This window comes from Aythya fuligula, chromosome 18 (assembly GCF_009819795.1).
Source record: "Aythya fuligula isolate bAytFul2 chromosome 18, bAytFul2.pri, whole genome shotgun sequence".
NCBI lineage: Eukaryota > Metazoa > Chordata > Aves > Anseriformes > Anatidae > Aythya > Aythya fuligula.
In genome coordinates this window covers 9,673,354-9,696,402 of record NC_045576.1, presented here as the reverse complement: position 1 = coordinate 9,696,402, position 23,049 = coordinate 9,673,354, and the positions used below count along the sequence as shown (strand labels likewise).

Sequence of the window (23,049 nt, the reverse complement as noted above, 5' to 3'; positions counted from 1 at the left end):
AGTGTGCTCTACTTACAGAGGATTTAGGTCTGACAGTCCTTGCACACACGCTGCTTGGCCCTAAATGAGCTTTTTGCTACATTTCCTGCATATGCAGTGAGATGTAAGTTGACGTGATTAAATGCCTAACCACTCACTGTGTAGAAGGAAGGCAACACTTAGAGACAAGAATAAAGATATAACAGTTTTTAACCTGAAATCCCTAGGAAGGAAATCTTCAGTAAGTGTCCTACTAATGGGAAGCAAAAGGCACGAGGCAGTGCATTAGCTCTCCTTCGGTCGCACTAGCACAGGGAATTCTCATTATTTGAAGCAGCGTGCTCAGACAGGCCAGCTCAAGCCAGGCAGCAGTAGCTGGCTCTGAGCACAATGCATATACAGATTATGCTATTAATTTAAGCCTTATTTTACTTCATCCAACATATAGGATGAGCTTAATCCACTCGTATCTAAATGCCAACACTGTGAATTTGAAACTGAGAGATGCAGTGAATCCTTTTACAGCCTGCGTGGAGAAATGGGCTCTCCTCAGATGTGATTAGTCTCATCCTCAAGCATTTTCCCAATAGAGCCCATTTTTCTAAGAGGACACCTGTCCACGTGATGCAGGCATTTACACCAGGATGTGATAAAACACTTCTTTTCAAAGTGTAGTGCCTGCTTCCCTCCAAGCAAGGAGCTCAAACAGCTCTGAACTCTCTGAGTGCCTAAACATGTAGGTGAGATAAATCCACTGATGCGCATTTATAAACCTGTGATAATCAGGAAACCCAATGCAATTCCCCCTCCCACTGCAACTTGGTGAATCATAATGCTTTAGTCAGGAAAAAAAGATGACTTTTTCTTATTTACAGATCAAAATCAGCTGTAAATGAAGAATAAAACCAAGTGATACCTCACCCAGCAAAAGCAAGTGAAGAGCTGGGTTTGTGCTGTACTGGCAGCATCCCTGAGCTTCAAAGGGACAGCTCTGCTGACAGTATTTGGAGGAAGCCAGGAGGGTGTTAACCTCAATGTAAGCCCTTGTGTGAACAGAAATGCTCTTTTCTCTTAAAGCAAAACAGATTTTATTGTAAATTCCTCTCAAACAGAATGACAAATATGTACAGCGTTACTGGAAGTGGAATTTAAATGGACACCGTATGCCTGAGAGGAGAGTTGTGCTCTGAAAAGGCTGAAAGCCATTTGAGTATGCTGGGGTTTTAATAATTCTTGTATCAAACAACTATCCTGAAGTAGAAATAATTTTCCACATTAAAAGGATGGTATGGGGTTTCATTTCTTTTCTTCTTTTGCCACAGGTAGTTTTTAAAAACCATTTAACAAAGCCTCGCATGTAAGGTCCTGAAAAGAAGAGGCCAGCATAAAGCACAGGAGACTGACTTGTACTGTACAAAAGCTCCTGAAAATGAGCTAAAATAGGCATCACTGTAAGGCAGAACAGCGTGTGCCATGGTCCCGAAACACCACCAGTGTAATGGAAGCTCTGCTGGCTTGGGCTGCGTCTTGCTTCAAAACTTTCAGATAGTTAATGCGAGGGAGAGACTCTTAGAAAGTTAAGCTATCACATTAATATTTAAAATTTCTAATTTTTGGCTTGCATTGAATGACTAAGGAATTCATAAATGCAGTGAAGTGTAAAGAGCTGTATTTTGGGTCTATGACAGTATTTTGAAAGGGGTAGATGTTTTCATGCCAAGCATCGGCTGCTTTCAGTACCCGATCTGCTGAATTCCCGGTGCCACGTTTGTTCGGGCAGGAGAGGTCAGCCTACTTTTTGTGTCCCTGCACATTTGAAGGGACCAAAAGCACAGCAGACACTCTTATTCCAGAAGGCCACAATCCATCATTTCAGCTGGGATCTTGGGAATAGTACATTTTTGGTGCAGCTTTCTACAGACGTGTCCTCATCTGTTTTGAAATAAGGGGTTGAGTGGGTCGTGTGCTGTGGAAGTACTTTCTTCCATGTGCTAAATGCTATCAATGTGAGCTGGGATGAATGTTTTCTACAACTTGTGTTATAACCTGAAGTCATTATAAACATCTTGCCGTGAAAGTAGCTTAATATTTTTGCCTTATTCATGACAGCAGAAGTGAAATTATGAAAGAACTAAGGAGAGCTGAATAACGGATTCAACCAGAATTTCTTAGTAATATAATATGTTCTTATTAGATTAAAGTATTAAGAAGGGAAAAAAGCTCAGATTTGCATATTCCTTTAATGGGTTATTTTCAGCTTCCATTGAGGCAGATACATTTTTAGCAGATTGACTTAAATGCCAATTGGGTAATAGAGCAAGAAAAGCCATAATCTTTCTTTAGAGCAGAGAGTCATTTAAAGCTGAAATAATGACTAATTACCACAATTGAACTTGTGAAACCCCTTGCATTTGTTAATAGACTTACTGTGTTAATGGCTCTATGAATGGATGTAAAAGCCAAACTAGGAAAAACTTTGTGTACTTCGAAGACGTTAATAAGAGCTCTTGTTTTCCCCCAAGAACAGGAGGGCACGAGGTATCAGTTTACTCTATGTAGAAGTAGCTTAAAGGAAAAGCTTTCAATTTTGGTAAGATTTTTATAAAAGCTGGAAGCAATTGAAATAGTATCTTACTGAAGAAATTTTGTATTCTATAAAACAGACTTTTGAAAAGAATGAGATTCCATTATGCAGTAGGAAAATTGATACCCAATTCCTGGTCCTATTAATATTTGGTATTGCTATTATTGCTAGCAGTATTATCACTATTAGCTTTAACTTAGCAGAAGTACACCCAAGAAAAGGAAGAAGAAAACGTTGAAAACAAACAAGCAACAAAAACAAAACACAAACCCCACCTCTCTATTCTGCAGTTGTACTGTAAAGCAGCGAGGGCACAGAAGGAAACAAATATCAAGGCTTTGAAATCAGGAGACCAGGGCTGTATCTTCAGCTGGTTCAGTCCGTGCTGTCAGCACTGCACATTTCTAAATGAATAGAACACATTTTTTCAGTTCCTTTTTTTTGTTACTCATCTTTAATTTGTTCCAAATTCTGAGTCACTTTCATAAATCTGTTTCTAATGAGTTCTATCCAGTCAGTGAGTCGCAGAGCAAATAGATCGATGGGGTTCTCAGCCGTGCAAGTTCTCACCAATCACATTTAATGCAACTCAGACTCTGTATTTTTTTTCCCTAGAATTTAACAATTGATATTCCAAAGCAAAGTCTTAGGCTTCTGTGCTACGTAATGCTAAAATAATGGAGTAGCAGATGGCTGGGGAAATGGGACAGAACCAGAAAGTGGAATTTTCTTCCATCTGAGCTGGGTTGAGAAGATGCTGAGCCTTCCTGGGCAGGCGTCGTGGTGCTGTGCCAGGGTCGTGTTGCTGTGCCAGGGCTTTCCTGCAGTTCCCTGGCTGAACCCACACACAGATCCATCATTGCTTGTGCAGGAAGGGGCTTTGCTGCCTCAGCAGGGGAGCCCTGATGTGACCAGGAGGGATTCCAAGTCAAAAAGAAGGGTCTGGCCCAGGGGCAGGGAGGAGCAGCCACAGAAGCATTTTGTTAAGCAGTGATGCTGATTTATACTTGGGGGAGGTAGATGTGAAGCTACAGAATGACCTTCCTTCCTCTAGTCCAGAGTGGTATGGGTTAGTGATGGTTGGCTTGTGTCAGAGGAGAGCTCTTGCTGCAGAGGCAAGGAGCTGTTCTAGGGTTGTCCTCTGAGTCCAGGGAGATGGTTTTACCCTAACCGGTGAAGAAACTAATTTCCCAAAGAAACTTCCTATGGAAAGACTCTGGCTGCGGTGTGTTGTGACCTCTTCACATCCTCGCTCCCTCTCTCCTGTCCACATGCCAAAGACCCAGTTTAATCTAACTTTAACACTGCACTGGATTTATGAACAACACGTTTACTTGTTAACCATAACAGCTTTAAGGCGAAGTTCCTGCCACACCGAAAATTCACATTGTTGTCAAGTAATACTGAAAATCAGGTTTCTTATAAAGCAGTCTGTTGATGTACAATCCTATTGTATGTGGGATTCACTTTTTCAAAGTTTGGAGCCTGGAACTCATTACAGCACTTCAAAATAATTCATGTCGAATTTATCTCTGTGCGCCAGTTGGAATCTACTTGGAATTTGTTATTTTCCATCCGCTTCTGTAACAGTTTCACATTGTTTACAAGGAGAACATGCAGTCTTATATGTATCTTGCTTTCATAGTTTTTCTGCATTTTTTTTTACTCAATTTGTGAAGGATTTAAGCACCCTGCAGTGTGCAGCATTAAAGGCATAAAATAATTGCAAATAAAAACCATTTTTGGCTGCAATAATGGACTGTGCATGATCAGAAATATTAAACAGCATTTAAGAAGTGTGGGTGAGATGTAATGAATGAGCTGCATTATATGAAAGTGTGTTATTCAGGCTATTGAGTATGAGGTCTAAAATTTGAATCTTGCAAGGGAGAAAGGGGCTTTTTTAAGCCTTGCTCTAAACTTGCTGTAGGATCTTTGCTACTAAACTGAGACCTAAGGAGAAAAAGTTGCCAAGTTGATCTATTAGGACTTAGAGGCAGCATTGAGTATCTGGTTTATGCCTGACTTGGGAAGTAAGAGATGCATAAACATACGTGGTAGCACTGGGGAAACTATGTAAGCAAGGTGACTTGCCACAGACTCTCTGGATTGTTTAACAGACCTGGAGGTTTTGTCATCTGCACTGAGTTTTTGCTGTTTTCCATCAGCATTGGATAGGCTTTGGTAGAACAACAAGGAAACCTTGTCCCCCTGAAGTGCTTTAATTACGGCATCCATGCCTTTTCTCTCTGTGGGCTCATGGAAATCTCTCAGCAGTGCTGTTTGTGCATGACATTTGCTGGGACTGGGTGCATGTTCTTGAATTTGTGGCTGGGCATTGCGTGCATGGATGCAGGCAGTTCTGCTCCCACAGCAGTGTCATTTAGAAATGTGGGACCCAACTGCAGCCTAGAGCCAAGCTGTGCTGCCTGGTGGGATGCAGCTTTGTGTTTGGTGCATTATGCACCTAGTGACCAACTGCTCCCAGATGTCGTGTTGGGGCTCGGTGCCAGGCCGAGGGGCTGGTTTTCCGTGTGTTTTCTCCATGCCCAGCTCACTGAAGTGCTAGAAGAGCACTAGGGTTAAGCAGGGAGTCTGATGACACCTAATTTTTGCCATATACTTTCTTCTTCTTGAAGAAAAATTAAATAGGTCCTTTTTAACTGACCCAAGTATCTAGTGGGGTGATTCATACCATGCCTCTAGCAACAACTTCTCCTTAAAATTAATTCATCTACCAGTACTTTTAGTGGTCTTGAAATAATACAGCATCCCAGGTGTCCGTGAGTGCATTGTGGAGACTTCATAAATGACTAATTTATAATGATGTTAAATACATCTTACAAAAAGGCTTGATTGCTTTTTTTCACTGTGTATAAGAGGAGGGACAGTTGAGTTAGTGGGGAAAATGGTTATTTATGTCAGAATTTCAAAACAAAGTGATTTGAGCATTTTTTTTTTTCTCAAGAGGTATTTGTGTATTTTTTTTAACACAAATGGAAAAAAAAAATAGGGCAATTTCTTTTTTTTCCTGTTAGTAGTCTGTGCTTTTAAAAACTCTTGACTGAAAGATGGAACTCTTGAGTTTGACTTTTGGATGTTGTTTTCCTAAATTACGGATTTGAGGTGCACTGATCTAGCTTTTCAGTTGCCGTTATGATCTCTTTTATAGTGCTAATATGTCATGTAGTAAAATCTTGAAGAAAAACGATCAGAAAAGGCAGTATTAACAGAAAGTAGTTTACATCATTTTTGGACTCGACCCTTTCTTTTTGTGTTTCACAGTCACAGCTCGGGTCTAGGACACACAGTCAGTAGAAAGGAGTTGTAATCTCAGAGCTCTGGTAGAATGCTTCTTTTTGGTTTCTTGGACTTGAATGATGGCTTACTCAATTCTAGTCCCTCACTGCTGCTTGAAATCCTTGTCCTCCAGTAAGCAATATTCTCAGACAAATGTCTGCTAGCATGTCGCTGACGTTTATGCCTTGCTTATTACTTACACTAATATATTGCTTTTAGTAAATGTAGGGCATAGAAAATAGTATTTACCTTGCCACATCATGAGAAAACTACTCATTCTGTGTGACATAAACTGAGAAATACTGTTTATATTGCTGCTTCAGTGAGCCAAGAAAAACTGCACAAATATGTCATGACCATACAGTGGAAAACGCTTGAATACTGTTCCTAGTGTATTTGCAGTCAAGGTTCTACCTATGATGTAATAACAAGACATAATAACAACAATATGTCATATGACATAATGAGAATAGCTATCATTGTTTTTTAAGAACTCAAGTTTAGGCTTAATTTTGAGGAATATTCTGAAATAAAGATTGAATTCTTGGAGAGTTTTCTGTGCTTGAAAAATGTTTTGATATCTTTGTCAACCATCTAGACAACCTGAAGAGAGCAGCTCTGTTCATTGACTTTGTCATGCAGAATGGATTGAGTTCTGACATTCACATAGGTCGTTAGCACGTGGCTGCTCTATCTGGTATAAATCTAGCATAAGTCTAGGCTGCTACGGAGGTCTTGTATCCGTTTTTGTGCTCTGGGAACATTCACGTTCTGTGCATTGAGCTAGCTCGGGGAATGGATCCAGCTAAAATCCAACCTTGCCAAAAAAAAATTGGCTGCCTAAATGTTAATACATAGAAGCAAGCAGACAGGACTGCTGGTTTTGACAGTAATGTGCCATATGTCAAATGAAAGTGGTCGTGTAACCCTGACTGAAGAAATAATCCCTGTGCCAGCTCTGGCTCCCGATGCAGTGTTGCCTTGAGTGTGCAAATGTTTGAGATGGCAAAGCACGAGGAGCCAGGATGTGGGAACTGGTCAGGGCTTTACACGAGTGCATGGTGCTGAATTAGTAGAACGGGGGGTACCAATGGTTTCATTTTCCTGAAGTCATGCCCAAGTTGTAAGAGTTACAGTGACTGTGTGACGAGATTCCTCTGACTGTTGTCATATTAGTTTCCTTGCTGCAAATCTCCCATCCTCACCTACTTCTTTGTTTTGAAAAATATTTTTCTTTGGAAGTTCTACTGCAAATGTAAATAATTCATTCGTAATTAAATGACCTGTTTCCATGGTTTCATGTTTTGTTGTGTGTATTACCTACTTCGGAACCCACAGGCATTTCCTATAAATACCATTTTTGCTATTTGGAAAGAATTGCTGTAGCTTGTGTCAGTCACTCAGCCATGTAATTTTCATAACTACCAGACCTAAGAAATGAATCTGCTTCTTGGAAGTGAATAATGTGCCCTTCAAACATGCTGGGGAAAAAACCTGCCACCCATTGGCTAGGGGTGAATTTTCTTAATACTTTAATTGGTTTCTCTATGAGTTTGTTGTCTTAAGTGGTTTAAATTACTTTGGCAATAGATTTCTGACCGTAATTGGTCTAGTGCAGAGTTTGTTGTTGTTGATTTCCTGGGAGGTGGCTGTTACTTTGGGGTGTTTTCCGTGAATGCTGAGAGGAGGAAAGTGACATTGAAGCTTCTAGCAGATGACCCTTTGTAAGATGTATTTAATTGGATAAGACTTGCAACAAATATTGGCCATCTGTTGCATAACATCAAAAAGTGGAGAGAAACAGCAACAGGAAGAATCTTAAATGAACAAAATAGCTTCACTTTCGTGATACAATACAGTGCAAAGCAGGATGGATGTGGTTAAGTTGTAAAACCCAAGCCTGAACCCGTTGTGAAAAGTGTCCAAACCCACCATCAGTTGGTTTTATTAGTAACTCTCGTGTCCAGAAGGAGATGAACTTCTTTTTAATTTGTATCCTTTGAAAATTTCAGCTGTATTTATTGAACCTCTCCACTTTTTAAAATGGTTTTGTGCTGTTCAAGTCATGCTTTGGGTAGGTTGAGAGGCAGAGAATAATTATTGCCATCAAAGTCTGTGTTCTCTTGGCGTGGAGCTTGCAAGGCCTCGGGGCAGGAATGGCAAGGGACTGCTGGCACTTTGACCATGAAATTGCAGTGGTCCGAAATCCTGGAGAAGAGGAGGTGAGAGCTTCATTCTTACAGGGTGTCATGAGCTGCTGTTGTGTGACACCTTCTCCCACCACACGTCCCATTCCCTGCTTTGTACCCTCTGCATTTTCTAGTACGCCACTGTGAAGGCTGCTTTGTATGAAGGCAAATGAAATTACATTATAGCCAATATAGAGTAAACTATAAGACCTGAATTTAAATAATGATTACAATCTGGCATCAAATTGGGAATGCCTTCATATCTTCTAACTAACACTACTAAGTTTTGCAGTGCAAATCCAGTAATGCAATGAATACTGCCAGTTTTGTTATATCCAAATTATTTTTTTTGGCGACAGCAAGAGACTAAATAATCACAGAATTATCTAAGTTGGAAGAGACCTCAGTATCATCGAGTCCAACCTCTGACCTAACACTAACAAGAGTTTTGTGGGCACAAAATTAATATCTTTCAGTTTTAATGCAGTCATGTTAGCACAGAATACACCACAGAACAGGCCACAGAACTGATGAACTTTGCAAACAGGAATGATCTGATTGTTGGAGTTAAGCTTGCTATCTAAATGTGCTTTAAACTCTTATGGAGATAATGACTAACATTAGACAATATAAGATTAATTTTTTGTGGCAAGATTTAAGAAGTTTTATAATTATCTTTTCGATTTAAACTTCCCCAAGCTGAAAGGAACTGGAAGGAGCAAATGAAGTCACACTGATGAGAAGGGAGACTGTCTGGGCTGGTATTCCTGTAGATCAAGGATCTTGATTATTTTCTTACTTGAATTTATGTAATTCTATGTCAAGCATAAACATTAAATAGCATTGAAATGAACTGCTCTGCTTTTAAAAATAAATGGGCAAGGCATGAGTATTTAGCTTTAATGCTTCTGAAGCCCCATTGCACTGCTCTGGAATCATGATGGTGTGAAAGTTAATGTCGAAGGATGCTATAATCCTTTTAATAACTTTTATATATGCAAGTAAATGCAAAATTGGATGATTATGCTTGTTCTGTTAGTAATGGGAAATTAATTCTCTTAGCATGATTGTGTCTAAGGAAGCAGAATTTTTCAGAATTCTGAAAGAATTACAATTCTAAGCAGAATTACAGGCATCCTATTTCTATTAGTGTAGTAGTTGGGACATGGTTCTGTTCTTATTTTAAACAGCTTGTTCCATGTCATCGTGGCCTCACTTGTTCACATCCTGGAGAAAAAAAAGAAAAAGAAAAAAGAAAAGCAACAACAAAAAATCTTTTGGCAATAATGGAATTAGCATGTGGATTGTGTTTACTGGCAAGTAAGGTTCATTAATTTTGTTAGTGTGTTGTGAGGTTTCTCAAACACAACTGAAAACACAGACCTAAATTCAAAATACACTGAAATACTTCGCATGCAGCTCTTGGCATCCAGCTCTGGTGTTTCACTTGTGTTTGTGTCCATTACGAGCCATGCTAAAGGAAGGAACTGTTTTGGTTTACAACTACCCGTAGCTTGGTATCATTAATTTGTTAAGTTAAGTGTTGAGAAAAACAAGCTATAAAACTCATACTAAAATAATTCAAAATATTTCTCAAGCTCTAATGGTAAAAAACGTTCCAGCTGTGTGAGGCCGACCTCTGTCTTTCCTCCGATTTCCACACTTCCAGCTGGGAACTGATTCAAACATGACCGTGAAGCATGGCGCAGTCTGCAATAAATTGACCATGGGGGTGGCTGAGCATCAGGTGAAGAAATCACCTGCATCCCTCGGATGGTTGTCTTCAGCATGTTTAGCATCTCATGGCTGAGCACGAAGGCTTTCAGGTAGAGTTCAGGGCATGGGAGTGATGCCCATGTCAGAGGAATGCCCACGTGATGGCTCTTGCTCCTGCTGAAGGTTTACTTATGTAGGACCATGATCGTTGTATGTGAGCAGCACTGGCAGAGGCGGTTTGCGGGGATTTCCAAAGGCTATTTGCTTTCTGTTGGCTTCCTGCAAGGAGCCGTCCAGGATTCCAGCTGTATTACAGAATAAAACCCAACAGCTGCATTCTGGAGATCGGTTTCACATCGCATCCTGTTGGTTCAGACAGGCCTGAAATACGGACAGCCTGTGCTGCTCCCTGCTACTCACCCTCTTGGCCCTTTGTTTCTACACTTGGTAATATCCCAAGCTGAAGACAGCTGCTTTGTTTAAGACATCCCCTTTCTGAGGTTCAGCTCATTGCTGAACGAGTGAAAAACCCAAAGGACTAACGTTCAGTCTTCACAGGAAGCATTTGTGGTCTTTGTGTTGTGCTAGTTGTCTAATTGCGAGCGCCGTGCCCTGCCTTGCTGCTGTGCCTGTGCACCGCTCAAAGCAGGGTACAGCAGGCACCTGCAGCGTCGCTGGTGCTGGCCTGCAGCCTGGTGAGATCAGGTTTTTAAACTACAATGGATTCGAGGCTACAGAAGTGATATAAAAAGTCTGGTATTGTGGGTCATCTTTTTTGTCATTGCAAGTTCTTGAAATAGCTATTTCAGTTCTGGTTTTGATGGATGGCTCCTGTGTTATTATTCTTTTATAAAATGGGACACCTCAAAGGAACAAGATTAATAGCTTCATGAAATTTTAGCAAGGACTTTTCATAGAAATGGTGATCTCTGTCTTAGAAAAAAAAAAAAGTACATAGTTTAACAACTGGGTTGAAACAGTGTTGAATACTTTGTATTCTGTATTTGAAAAATTCTTTAATATCTTGAAACTCTTCTGTTTTGCAAGCATTGCAGCACAGTTTTCAGGAAAAAAACAATATAAGGTACCTTTTTTTCTTTGTAATTGAAGGTAGAAATGACAAATCTGGGAAATAAGCTATGTGAGATATTTTACTATATCCCAAATGTTTAAAAAATGTTCCATATGTAGCTACAGGAAAATATTCATCACTTTATCCCCCGGCATTGCTGTAAATGAAAATATACATGCAGTCTCTCCCAGGCACGCAGCCTGTATTTGCGTACTGCTTGAGATCTTGCAAAGCCAGCTTACCGGCGACGTCTGTCTGTTTTGTACTTAGTGTAAAGGAGTTAATGACCTGAGTAGTTAAGACTGTCCAGGCGATCTGTATAATCCTTTCACGCAAATAAGGTAGTGTTGCAGTTAACCATTACTTTCTCTTAAATTTTGTAAACCTTTGGAGTAGAGGTTTTATTGCAGCCCCCCGTTTATTAGCCTAATTGAACTTGACAAAATTGAAAAATTGTGGGGAATGAATGGAGTATTCTGTAGGTCAGACATATGAACCTGAGGATATGCAAGCAATTATTGGCCAACAGACTCTTGGAGCTCACAATGAGGAATCAGCCCAAATTTATCAATATTGATTTCATGTAGGCTGTATACTCAGACTTCAAGGTAGGTTTCTGATGCTACTTCAAGGGCTGCAGAAATGGCAATGCAAATAAAGATGATCCATGAAGCAGGCAATGCATAGCACTACAGGTTGGCACTGTAAGGTGCTCCATGACCTCATGCTGCTACGAAAGAGTTTTAAGAAGCTTAGGGTCAGGCGATGGTGACGGGGGAAAACGCTGTTTTCCTTACAAACCTTGTTATCCTGGAACAGGCTGCATCTCGCTGGGCTGTGGGCTGTTTTAGTGAGAAAGGCATTATAAATGCTAAGTGAAAAGATTGCAGGTATCAGGTACTCTCTTGAGATAGCCCTCTCTTGTAGATGGGGTGAAATGCTGGCAGAAAAACTAGCTGATGTGTTATAAATTACACATGTTGGAAAAGTTAGGGTAATGCAATTTTTAAAATCCCCTGTGGATTCACTATGTTAATAACATTCAGAAGAAGTACATCTGACTTGTGTGTTTGATATATAGTAACCAGCCTCATTTATATTAAATGCAACCAAAATAATGGATTTTTTTTTTCAAGTCGTGTTCATATCGTGTTCAGAACAAGAGAAAAAGGAGAGTTGCTAAATCATTCTTCTTTAAATGTTACACGTTGTGCTCTGGACATATTCTGTTCACGAGTTTACTCCATTCCTAGTAAATTTATTTAAAGATCAGTATATATTAAAAAATAATAATAGATGTAGTTAATACTTAAATGACTTGTCTATTTTGAAGTAGTACCCTATTTCCATGTAATGTAATTGTGATATTCATTCTTAGAATGAACTAATGCATGCCATGTGACAAATTCATTCATTGCTTGGTGTCGCGCAGGAAGCACGAGAAAAAGTCAGCCCATAAAATGGGTCCCTTGGGGAAATTCTGTGGCCTCACTGAAAATGCAAAGCATGTAAAATAGCAACATAAAAATTATACAGTGCTCCAAGCTACTATAGAGGCCCTTAAAGTTCTCTAGTACGCTCGGAGACTAATGCAGAGAGTGATTTCATGCTTATTTTGGTTTTATTGTAACTCCTTAGTCCAATTTGGAATCAATTCTTGTTTTGTTAGACAATAAAAGTAAAACCCAACAACAAATATTGTATGCGCAGAGTAATTTCCCCACTGCTGCCAGTCGGACCTCTTCTGCCATTTCCTTTGAAAGAATCAATACTCAAAACCTAGAAACAAATTATGTGGGCAAGTATATGTATAGCTGTTGATGTCAGGCAAATAACTGTTGTAACAGTGGAGACAAAGCTTCAAGCTTTATGTGCTTAGATATAAAGTTAATATAAAATTTTTATGGTCCTTAGGATTTAAAAAAAACATATATAATTTGAGTTGGGAGAATAATCTTGACCACTACAGAAATAACTCAAAGATCACTTGAAAAAGCTCACTGATTTCTCTATAGGCAATAACTGGCAGTTCAGTTAGACTCTCTTAGAACTGCTTGTTGTTTTTTTTAATAAACTTGCATATCATTTTTTTATGTGATCTCTCTGTGCAGTTTAATTTGTTTTATTGAATATATCTGGGGTATAGTATGGAAATACTTCTGTTGGGAAGGCTCATCTAGCCTGTTTTTTGTTCATATTTTGTTTTTTGTTTTCCCAAAAGTGGGAGTATAAAAATTTTTGTTTGTTTGTTTGTTAATATCTTTTTTTTTTTTTTTTTTTAAGTAATTCCAATTTGTAAAATGTGCATTTCTGCCCTGCTAGTTTTTACCCCAGTTATCTGGAATGCTTGCGGCTGTAAAGCTCTTCAGATGCATGGCTCCACGTCGTGAAAGAGACTAGGGTTCAACGAGAGCTTTTTTCCTTTATAGATCATCTAATAGAGAAGATTGCTTCTGTTACTTGCTGCAGTAATATTTCATTTCTGTTTCATCAGTCTGTCATATATGAAAGCTACTAGTAACAGTGTTTTTTAGGGGATAAGTCCCATAATGTATCATACTGATAACCTCCGCACATCAGATAATTTAGAAAGCAGCTTGAAATTTACAGCACCGCCCTGTAACTATAAGTTACTGCTGGATTTTTATATACATTTATGTATTTATACATAATAACAAGACATTTTTCTCAGTGCTGTGAACTGACAGAATAAAGTTGGCCGGAATGAGTTGTCCTCCGCTAAGTATCATAAATCCCCAGACCGTGCGGTGCATCTTCTGGTTGTGCTTTGAGAAAGCACGGAGTGCTCCTGGCCATGCTCTCCCCTCTTTCCTGGCAGCCACTTGGCATCTCCTGCTCCCTGCAGCCATTCTGGGGATGGAGACAGGGGGCAGCCAGGAGGAACAGTGACCATGATCCCACAGCACAAGGCTGGGTTTGTTCTCCCCATGCTCCCAGCCACCCCTCCCTGGGCTGCTGTGAGAAGTATTTGTCTCCAGCAAGTCCAGAGCTGGAAAGGATGGAAGTTCGCACCCATGGTATGCATACCCCAGATCAACATCACGCTGTCGAAACATGAAAATACTTCAGTAATTTTCTTTTTAATCTTAGCTGCCAGCCCGGAGTTGCTTTCCAGCAGCTATGCATGATGTGTGCCAGCTCGCTTCTGCTTATACTCTTGTTAAAATGTAAAGCAACAAATTTCCTGGCAGTCTCTGCAAAGTAGTATAATATAACTTTCATTAGGAGAAGGTGATGAGCATAATGTGACTTCTTAACAGCTGCAGTAAGTGATGTGAAGCTATTAACATCTTTTCAAAACAAGTAACAAGTGAAAGGTTACTTTTCATCTTTATTACTAAAAATGTCATGGTATTTTAAGCAGGTAATATTTTGTTTTCACTTATCCGATCTAAGTAAATTTTTATTATGAATTCTCTAGCTATGTGTTGCTTTGAAACTAAGAAAGCTTGAAAGATTCTGAAGTGTGCTGTAGTGGATGAATTTTAAAATGAAAATTTAGACAAATTTTATGTATGGAAATGACTGCTGCTAACAAAGGATTTTAGCTCACTCTTATCCTTTAACAATTAGGTTTACAATTCACCAAGAGTAGCCTATCCCACTGTTTATCCTTACATCAAATTATTTGGTTTTCACTTAAGTGTTCTTGAAAGGTGAAAGGTGAGACAGGAGTGATGCTTTGGAATTGCTTAATAAGTAACTAAGCTCTGTGGAGATGGGTAACCCACTGCAAGTACGAATGGGAAATGGAAGAGAAAGAATGAAGACCGTCAGTGTTGAGGTGCACAACCCAGTCAATTAGTAGGTGAGCAGAAAGGTTTAGGAAGTTGAGTATTCCATATTAATAAGTGTGCTTGAAGTGTAGCTTGAACTCCGGAAGGACAGACGGGATATTGTTCATTTTGGCATCTGAATCGTAGTTTGCATTGTAGTGTGACTGGCATAGTTCTCGTGGAAGTTAGTGGCTACGGTTTGTAGCCGTAGAATGAGGTGGTAGCAAGGAATGGCAGTGGTTCTCCTACATGTCATGACACTTACTACATAGTGGTACTAAAAACAGGGTCAGCATTGCCTCTAGTTGAATGAATTCCTTCATATGCTGGAAAAGGTTATCAACCCAGAGGTAGGATCTGACTAGAGTATTTCATAAATATTACCCCAAATAGATGCCCAGGCATGCAGACTTGTTCTAACCTATGTTGTAGCTGAATAAAGGCAGAGCTGCACTAGCCAGTCTAGGATTTCAGTTTATCAGAAAGACATCAGCAGTGCAGCTCAGTTCTGCAACCTCACCAGAGATATTTTTCAGATCTTTTGCATAGTTTATCTTGTATTTCTGCAAATATGTGATCACTGCCCACAGAAGTAGTGATTTAACTTTTTTGTTTTCTGGAGGATGTAACAGGATTATTTTTCTTCGTGTGATTTACTCCTGCAAACAGAAATCAGGCTATTGTCTTCGAGAGTGGAAAGTTTGGAACCGAAAATACAATTTGGAAGTGAAACGTGTTTCAGCTGCAAGTAATATTAATAGTAATTGCCACTTAGTGATCTTTCAGTTGGTAGAAACAAACCATCAAAATGATAATTGTAGGACTGATTGGGATTTAGACTGATTATCAAACTAGCCAACCAAGTGGGCAGCATGTGTTGGGCCAGAACTCTGCCTCTTGTGAAGTCAGCAGAGCTGAACTGGAATCAGTGGAGCAAAGCCCATTTTACACCATTTGTCTGCAGAATAAACATATGCCATGTCAGAAATAGAATGGCTGGAAAGAATTGCTGCATGGGCTGCTGCTGAGAAATAGCTGGAGAGGGATGTGAGGGGGATCAGGCTTCTTCACAGCCAGCTGACTTAGGGGTGCAGATGAGGCCAGTATGGCATTGTGGTGGGATCGAGAGTTGGACACTGTAGTGCCACCAAGATGCTCTTGATATCATATTTCCTAGCTTGCTTCATTGGGTGAAAGAATTTGGTATTCATTATAAATGGGAAAGAAAACTGTTAAAGATTCCACATGAAATAAGTTAGTTTGAAAAAGTGCAAGAATTTAACTTGGTTTCCATTGAAGTTGAGGAAATTCAGTGCTATTTTGCTATTGCAAGTCAATTGAAATCTATTTGATTTTTTTAAAAGCTCTCCTTTAAAACTGTGTATTTTTATTTATTGGAAACACAGCCTAATATGTTCAGGGAATGTATAACACACAGTTTCTTTACAGACTACTTTGGAATTTTCGTTATAATCTTCTGAGTCACTGTAAAACTTTGCCTGATAGTACAGTGTTTACTTCGACCTGTTCACCGTCTTAAATCTTGATTATTCTATTTTGTTCACATGTGGACTGGTTGTGAAATACCAGAACTAAGCTTAGCACTAAGAAAGAACCTCTGTAAGTGTGAAAAGCTAAAATACCTGGCTTTTGAAGTATGCTCACTCAAGCAAATAATCCTGTTTATGTGGTTTTGAGGCACGTGTGTGACCTCCGTTGTGTGACAGCCTATAGCCTCCATCACATAAGTAGATTAAGCTTTCCTTATATGAAAAAGTTTTTAGATCATTCTTAAATTCTAAATGGGAATTGTACTGTAATCAGAACCTAATTTTCGTTTCTCATTACCTCCTGCCACTCTGTGATACGAGAACACTTTGTTCTCCGCAAGAGTCTTCACTCAGAGCTTTGGTTTGTCACAGAAGTAATTAACTGGTAAAGACATGGATTTTCTTAGACATCTTCATCAAGGCATGCAGGTGAACAGATCCCACAGCCAAGGATGGGTGTCCTTCCAGCTTAATGTGCCTCATTTACAGCCCCTGCTCTTGCCTGAAGGCACACTGACAGCCTTCCAGTTACAGATGTGAGTTTGGATTCAGGAAATGCATCATTCATCCCACACCAAACTTTAACACTATGGGTGGTGTTAAATATTAGAAAATTACCATTGTAGAGTCTTTAGGTTTTTAAATGTGCCTGCTTATTTCCTCTAATTATATAGTTTACTTGATGTCTGTCTTTTTTGTGTGTCTATATTTAACATTACACTCTACTTTCTTTGAATGACTTACAGGTGAAATACGTGGCTATAAGTTTTATTTCCCATGTAACTGCATTTGTTTTAACAAAAGAAAATGAAACCTATGCAATCCTAACTGTTGTTTTCCCTTTTCTTCCTAGTTTGCTGTTTTGTGGTTCATAAGAGATGCCATGAGTTCGTCACTTTCTCATGTCCTGGAGCTGACAAGGGACCTGACACTGATGTAAGTACATTGGCATTTGATATGCTGCTCTTATGAATAGTTTTATGTTGCTGCACCTAACAGTGAGAACACATTGCAAACAATATCAGTAAGTTCTTTATGGTAAATATTTATAATCCTAGTTATTTTTAAGTGCTCTGAATTGAATATTGAATATCTATGGACTTTAAACATTTATTTTTGGTTAGAAAATTAACTACAGATGAATGTGAGACCAAGATCAATATTCCTCAGAATGTGACAACCCTGAGGTGCTTACCCAAGCTTGAAGTCAGTATTTTATTTTTGTTTGGTTTGTGTTGAATGTATTTGATGCTAACAATGCCCAGGAGAGGCTGCACATTTTTCTGAGCTTGTTTGTGTATCTATCATATCTCAAGGTATAACCTCAAAGGTGACTCTGGTCCATGTCCTCTCTGCACACAGGGATCTGTAGCTCCAGCTACGTGCCAGTGATTAGATCCAATCTAATCTTGAGTCAGCAGACATATCTCAGATAGGTTGTTTGAAACTTGAATTATCTTTGTGCCTGAGATAGTACACCGGTCAGGATATACCCCTTCTATCTTGCCCTGTCAATACTTGCATATACAAGGAGCATTTTCAGTCAACAATCAGTCTTTACATTCAACACAACTGCCTACATGGAGAAGCATATATACAAGAATTTTGTGTCACCCTGCTGAAATAATAAACTAATTGTTTGTTCACATAAAAATAACATTTCTTTGGGATTTGTAAATTCCACTTTACAGTGAAGTAATTTAACATCTGCTTATGGGAACAATACATTCCAAGTGTTCTTTCTCTAAACGGCTCTGTTTTGTCTCTTATAACATATTCATGCTCTAGATTGTAGGCTATTATCTCCTCTGATGAAACACACCAGAAGACTTTTCTTACTAGGTTTTAATGAGCTTCTCATGAATTGTTTTAATATGCTAGACATGAGATCAATGAACAATATATGGGTAGAAACTGCAAGAGGTTCTGGAAAATTAGAGATGTTAAAAACTTTTCTTATTTTTAAGCTCAAGTACAGGGAAATGTCCAAGAACTGCAAAGTATTTTAAGACAGCTTGTTTTCTAAACACATTTCACATAATCTAAATTTAGGCACATAAGAAATGCTTAAGTTAAGAGCTGTGTGGCAGCAGACTGAAGTTGCTGGCAGAAACACTGCAGTCCTTAACACCCATTTCTCCTCTTCCTATCTTTCCCCCTTTCCCCGTCCCCACTTACTGGGAGTCCTGACCCCTCTCATTGATCTGCTCCTAACTGGTTTAACTTGCTGCCCTCTGAAATTCTACTTGAAAACTTGGGGTTTGAGGAACTGAATTCAGAAGTAGAGAGATGCAGCAACTTCACGGCAGCAAAACCCACCGGGGCATTGGGTCTGGATGGCAGTGGAGGGAGAGTTTCTCTGCTGTCTCAAAAGGCAGATTAGATTTGTAAAGTTACATGACATGACTCCAGTCCTAGATCCTTTGTATATTGTTCAGGTAGGTAAGCAAGAAGAAGTGAAACACTAAAAACTGTTTATTTTGGGGAAATGAAAGATGCTGCTTGCTTAACGGTACTGCTATCTTAATGACAGGTCCACAAATGCGCCATAAAGTTTACAGTATGATGTCATGAAATAGATATGCTAAATTTAAGTAGTTGTAATCATGAAAATATTGAAATTATTACAGTAGAACCTTTGTTTAGGAGTTCCAAATGCAGCTGCATTTTAAAGAAACTGTCTTTCTCCAGAGATCACCTAGCTTCAATTACTACTACTTTGGCAACAGCTTAAAATGGAAGAAGCTTCACAATATTCTGCATACCATTGCTAAAATCAACTTAATCAGATTAAAAATATAATTGTAACTGAAACCTTTCTTTTCACCTTTCCATCTCTTTCCATATTCTGTTCTGATCTCTCACAAAATGTTCCATTATGGATCTGTATCTGTATCTCCAGACATCTTTTTCTTCCTGTTCACTTTCAGCTCTTAGCCTCTCTCCTCATCTCAAATTTTCGTCATCTTTCATCAGCTGCTCCTGCTGCAGCCCTGGTTACATACTGCAGTTTAAGCCTCGTGATACCCCAAAAGTACATTTGCTCCAGCAGTGCGATTCAAAGCATCTGTGCCAACGGCCTTGCAGCGTACAGGTGTAGTCACCAGAAGTGAAGGAGATCCAAAGATCAAGTCAGGGTATAAGACTCAGCAAATCTGGCTCCAAGCACAGAGCAGTTACTGATTACCTGTAAAGAACGTGGATGGTGCCGAGGTTTATTAGGCATGGTGAAAGGGGCCAGGGGATAGGAAATGCCACTGCAGCTGCAATGCACTCCTCGGGAGCTTTGAGGGTTATTCTGAGCTGTACACAAAGCATCTCTTTCCCTTTAGTTTAGAGCACAGCTTCTTTGTAGGAAGTCACTTAACAGAGCCAAGGTCAATTTTTCTGACAGGAGTCAAAGGAAGAGACTTTAGCAGAATACTGTAGCGGTCAGAGCCCTTGCGTGGAAGATAAAGCAGGGTTTGCAGGCGTTCGTGCAGCCTCCCTTCCTGGTGCAGCCAGGGAGCTGGTCTGCAGCCTGGCTTCGGCTCATCGTGTTTGTAGCAGGCAGGCTCTTGGTGCATTTTATTAGGCAGGTGCATTTTATTTAGCAGGCTGTGCTGCAGAAACAATTGTGAAGGCAGGAACAAGAAGCCGAGATTATTTTTCATGCCCGTCCTTTTCTGAAAGCTCCTGAATTATTTAAACGTTCGAGGGATGTGTGGAAATTGGCTCTGTCTGAAAGGTGTGGCAATTAAAGCTGTCTTTTGGACTTTGGAAGTTGTGGATTTGAACTGCCCTGCGCTGCAGATGACTTTAGGCGTGGTCCAAGCACGCCTGCTCATTGGGGTGGCATTTGGGTGATTCTCCGACTTTATAACCTCATGTACACCTTCTGTATCAGGTGCCGGGCAGTGCCAGCACTGACGCTGCGTGAGCTGCTTTTCCAGAACCTCTCACCTGGACTTTGGTAGGAGCCATTCACATATCAGCTGCTGTTGGTACCAAACCCAGTAAAGGGCAGCGTTATCAGTAAAAGCCAAAGCAGGCAATAGTGCCTACAGCATTAACGCTGACACGCCTTCAGCCCAGCAGTCTTAGCAGCCATCAAGCTGAATGAAATGCAGCATCACCAGTATCAGTGCCAAAATGTTAGTGCTAAAGGGGGCCAGCAAGTCAGCAACACACTCCTCTGCCTGTCCAGCTCCTCCTCCTCTCAACACGGCTCATACCATTGCTGATTTGCTTTGGTCAGTCCTAAAAACGAAGCAGAACAAAACAAAACAAGTTTTGTTTTAACGCTCAGTTGTGAAATAAGATGTTTAAAAACATGCATTGTTGTTTGAAAATTTCAGTGGTGACACTTGTGGCTTGTTCTTCCGTATATGCAGTGAACGGCTTGATTCTTGAATGGTTTTGATTTTTGTTAACAGTTTGTTTTTCCCTGGAGTTCATAAATAAGAATGAACATTTATGACACCATTTAAGTTTACCAAGAATCTCTTCCCTGTTTTAGAATCTGCTACGTGGCAAATTTTTAATAGTCTTTAATATTGCTGACTGTACTTCCTGATTTTATTTATTTATTTATTTTTGCCTTCATGATTAAATATATAAACCAAATGCCTTATTTTAGTATTAGGGTTGCAAAATGATCATTTTCAATATTTACACAGAAGTGGTATCTGAAAAACGCTTTTAAGATTAAAAGCAAACAGAAAATGTTTTATTAAAACTGTGGTACATTAGTGGGTCCTATTAAACAAAGAGGATTGTAGAATGTTATACTTTAATTTACTGAAATGTTTGACTATTATGTCTGCCCTTTTACAGTTCAGTAACTTATTCCTATCCTAGTCAGTACAAGCTTAGTTCAGAAAAGTAATGTACTATGGAGCTTATCATAATATTTAGCAGATTTTTAAATATTTTAAAAGTCCTTTTCTAAATTGTTTTGTGCAAGTGCACCATTCATTTGAATATTCAAATTCTCCAGTGTCTTTGCCTTTCCATTAGTTGTAGGAGAGTGCAATATTGCCGTTAATGTAAGAAAATTTCCAGGGCAGTGCAATACACAGGTTGCAGTTGTCTCTCTCTTGTCAAACATGTATAAAAAAAGAGAGAGAGAGAGAGAGAGAGAGAAAGATAAACATATCCACCTGCATAAATATATCTTCCTTATGTTTTTCTCAGGTGAGGAAATTTCTGTTTTTTTTTTTTTTGCAATCACACATCTCCTTGGAAATGTGCTGTTTTTTATTTATTTATTTATTTATTTATTTATTTATTTATTTTTCCTGTAAGCTTTTTCAAGTGATAGACATTTATTATGAGAGATGGCAGTTTTTGTCTTACACAATACTGTGATGTTCGTAGCAAGAGCAGAGCAGAGCCAGCAGGTCGGAACCAAGGGACAGTGCGGGTCTGCTAACGAATGGCTTGGCATACTCTGTGCTTGAGCCTTCCAGGGAGTATTGTTCTGCTTCAATAAAAGTTACAAGCTAGCACTCACTGCACTTTTCACATAGAGCAGGCAATCCTCACAAATATTTCATTGGAATAATTATCAGTCATATTTATTCTACTTGACAAGGAGACCCCAAAGTCTACCAGCCAGATAGATGCCTCACAGCCAGTTAGCCAGGATTAGCATAAAAAAAACATTTCCATGTACAGGTTTTCCACTCAAACAAAATTGCCTTTTACAGCCACAGGAGGCAGTACTTGAAGGTGCGTATTCCCAAACGTCCTGCGGAGGTCTGGGTATGTAGGACATGATGGCAAGGATTTATTTATAGATTTGTCTTGAGGCGAGATGGTATGGCATTTACACTACAGGCCTCAAGGGATGTGGAGGGTTCCTGAGTGGTGAAGTTTGTTAGTCGTTTACAAAGATCCAAAGGGGGGAAAACCCTTAGCTTTTTTAAGTGGTGTTCTGACTTCCATGGAAGCTGAATGTGTATACAAGGGAGAGGGCTAAGCATATCTTTAATTTTATTTTTATTTTTTTGGAAGAGAGAATTGGATTACTTTAAATCATGTGCAAAGAAATTTCTGTCATGTAGTGAAGTTTTTGTCAAAGCTGTGAAGTTTTTTTGGCAGCAGCAATGCCCTGTGGAAAGGCAAGGCTCTACTGGAAGTGTCAGGAATTTCTCCAAATGTACTGGACAGTTGCAGTGAAGCTTGGTTTTAAATTCTGGATATTCAGAAAACAAAAAAAAATATTTTCAGACTATGCTATGCACAACCCTTTTCTTATTTCATAGCCTTTCTTACTTGCCATACAGTATTTGACAGTAAATTTTGACCATGCAGCTGTATAAAATCCTGTAATATGCTAAAAATAGTGGTGTACAAATATTGTCTCCTTGTGTAACATTTTTTCTGCAGTACTCTATAGCTGTAACAGAGAAAAAAAGTCATTATTATTACTTTCAAATTAAGTGCCTTAATAAAGGTGCATGCAAAAAAGAGGGAAGCCTAAAATCCCCTCCTTTTTGTTTTACTCAGGTTAGCTGAAATGAGAGGTTAAAAGAGCTGGGTTTGTGCCAAAAGGAAAATATTATTGGTGAATAAAGTGGTCTTCTCTGTGGCAAGTGCTGAAGTGATGGTGCCTGGGGAGCAATATTTTGTTTCAGTTGGATCAACAAGAATTCAGACAATCAAAAAAAATGTAAGTCTGTAATGTCTTAGCAAAATAACGATGCAGGAACTTATCACTATCTAATATGTCCCTGTGGTTTGAATAGAAAATATTCATCTTTTCTTCATGACCAGCTTTGAAGGTGATGCTACTGAGTACTATTTAACAGCTCCTGTATTTCAAGCCTGCTGCTGTTATGCTCTACTCGAAGCATCATCTCCAATTCAGATCTTTTTT

General features: G+C 39.3%; 1 protein-coding gene across 1 annotated transcript in view; it reads left to right on the top strand.

Annotated features, from left to right (window-relative positions):
- Window positions 1-23,049, top strand: part of PRKCA (protein kinase C alpha) — a 150,262-nt gene that overhangs the window by 41,380 nt on the left and 85,833 nt on the right. Inside the window, exon 3 of the mRNA XM_032199774.1 lies at window positions 17,041-17,123. Coding sequence (XP_032055665.1) covers window positions 17,041-17,123 — 83 coding nt within the window. The remainder of the gene's footprint in view (window positions 1-17,040; window positions 17,124-23,049) is intronic.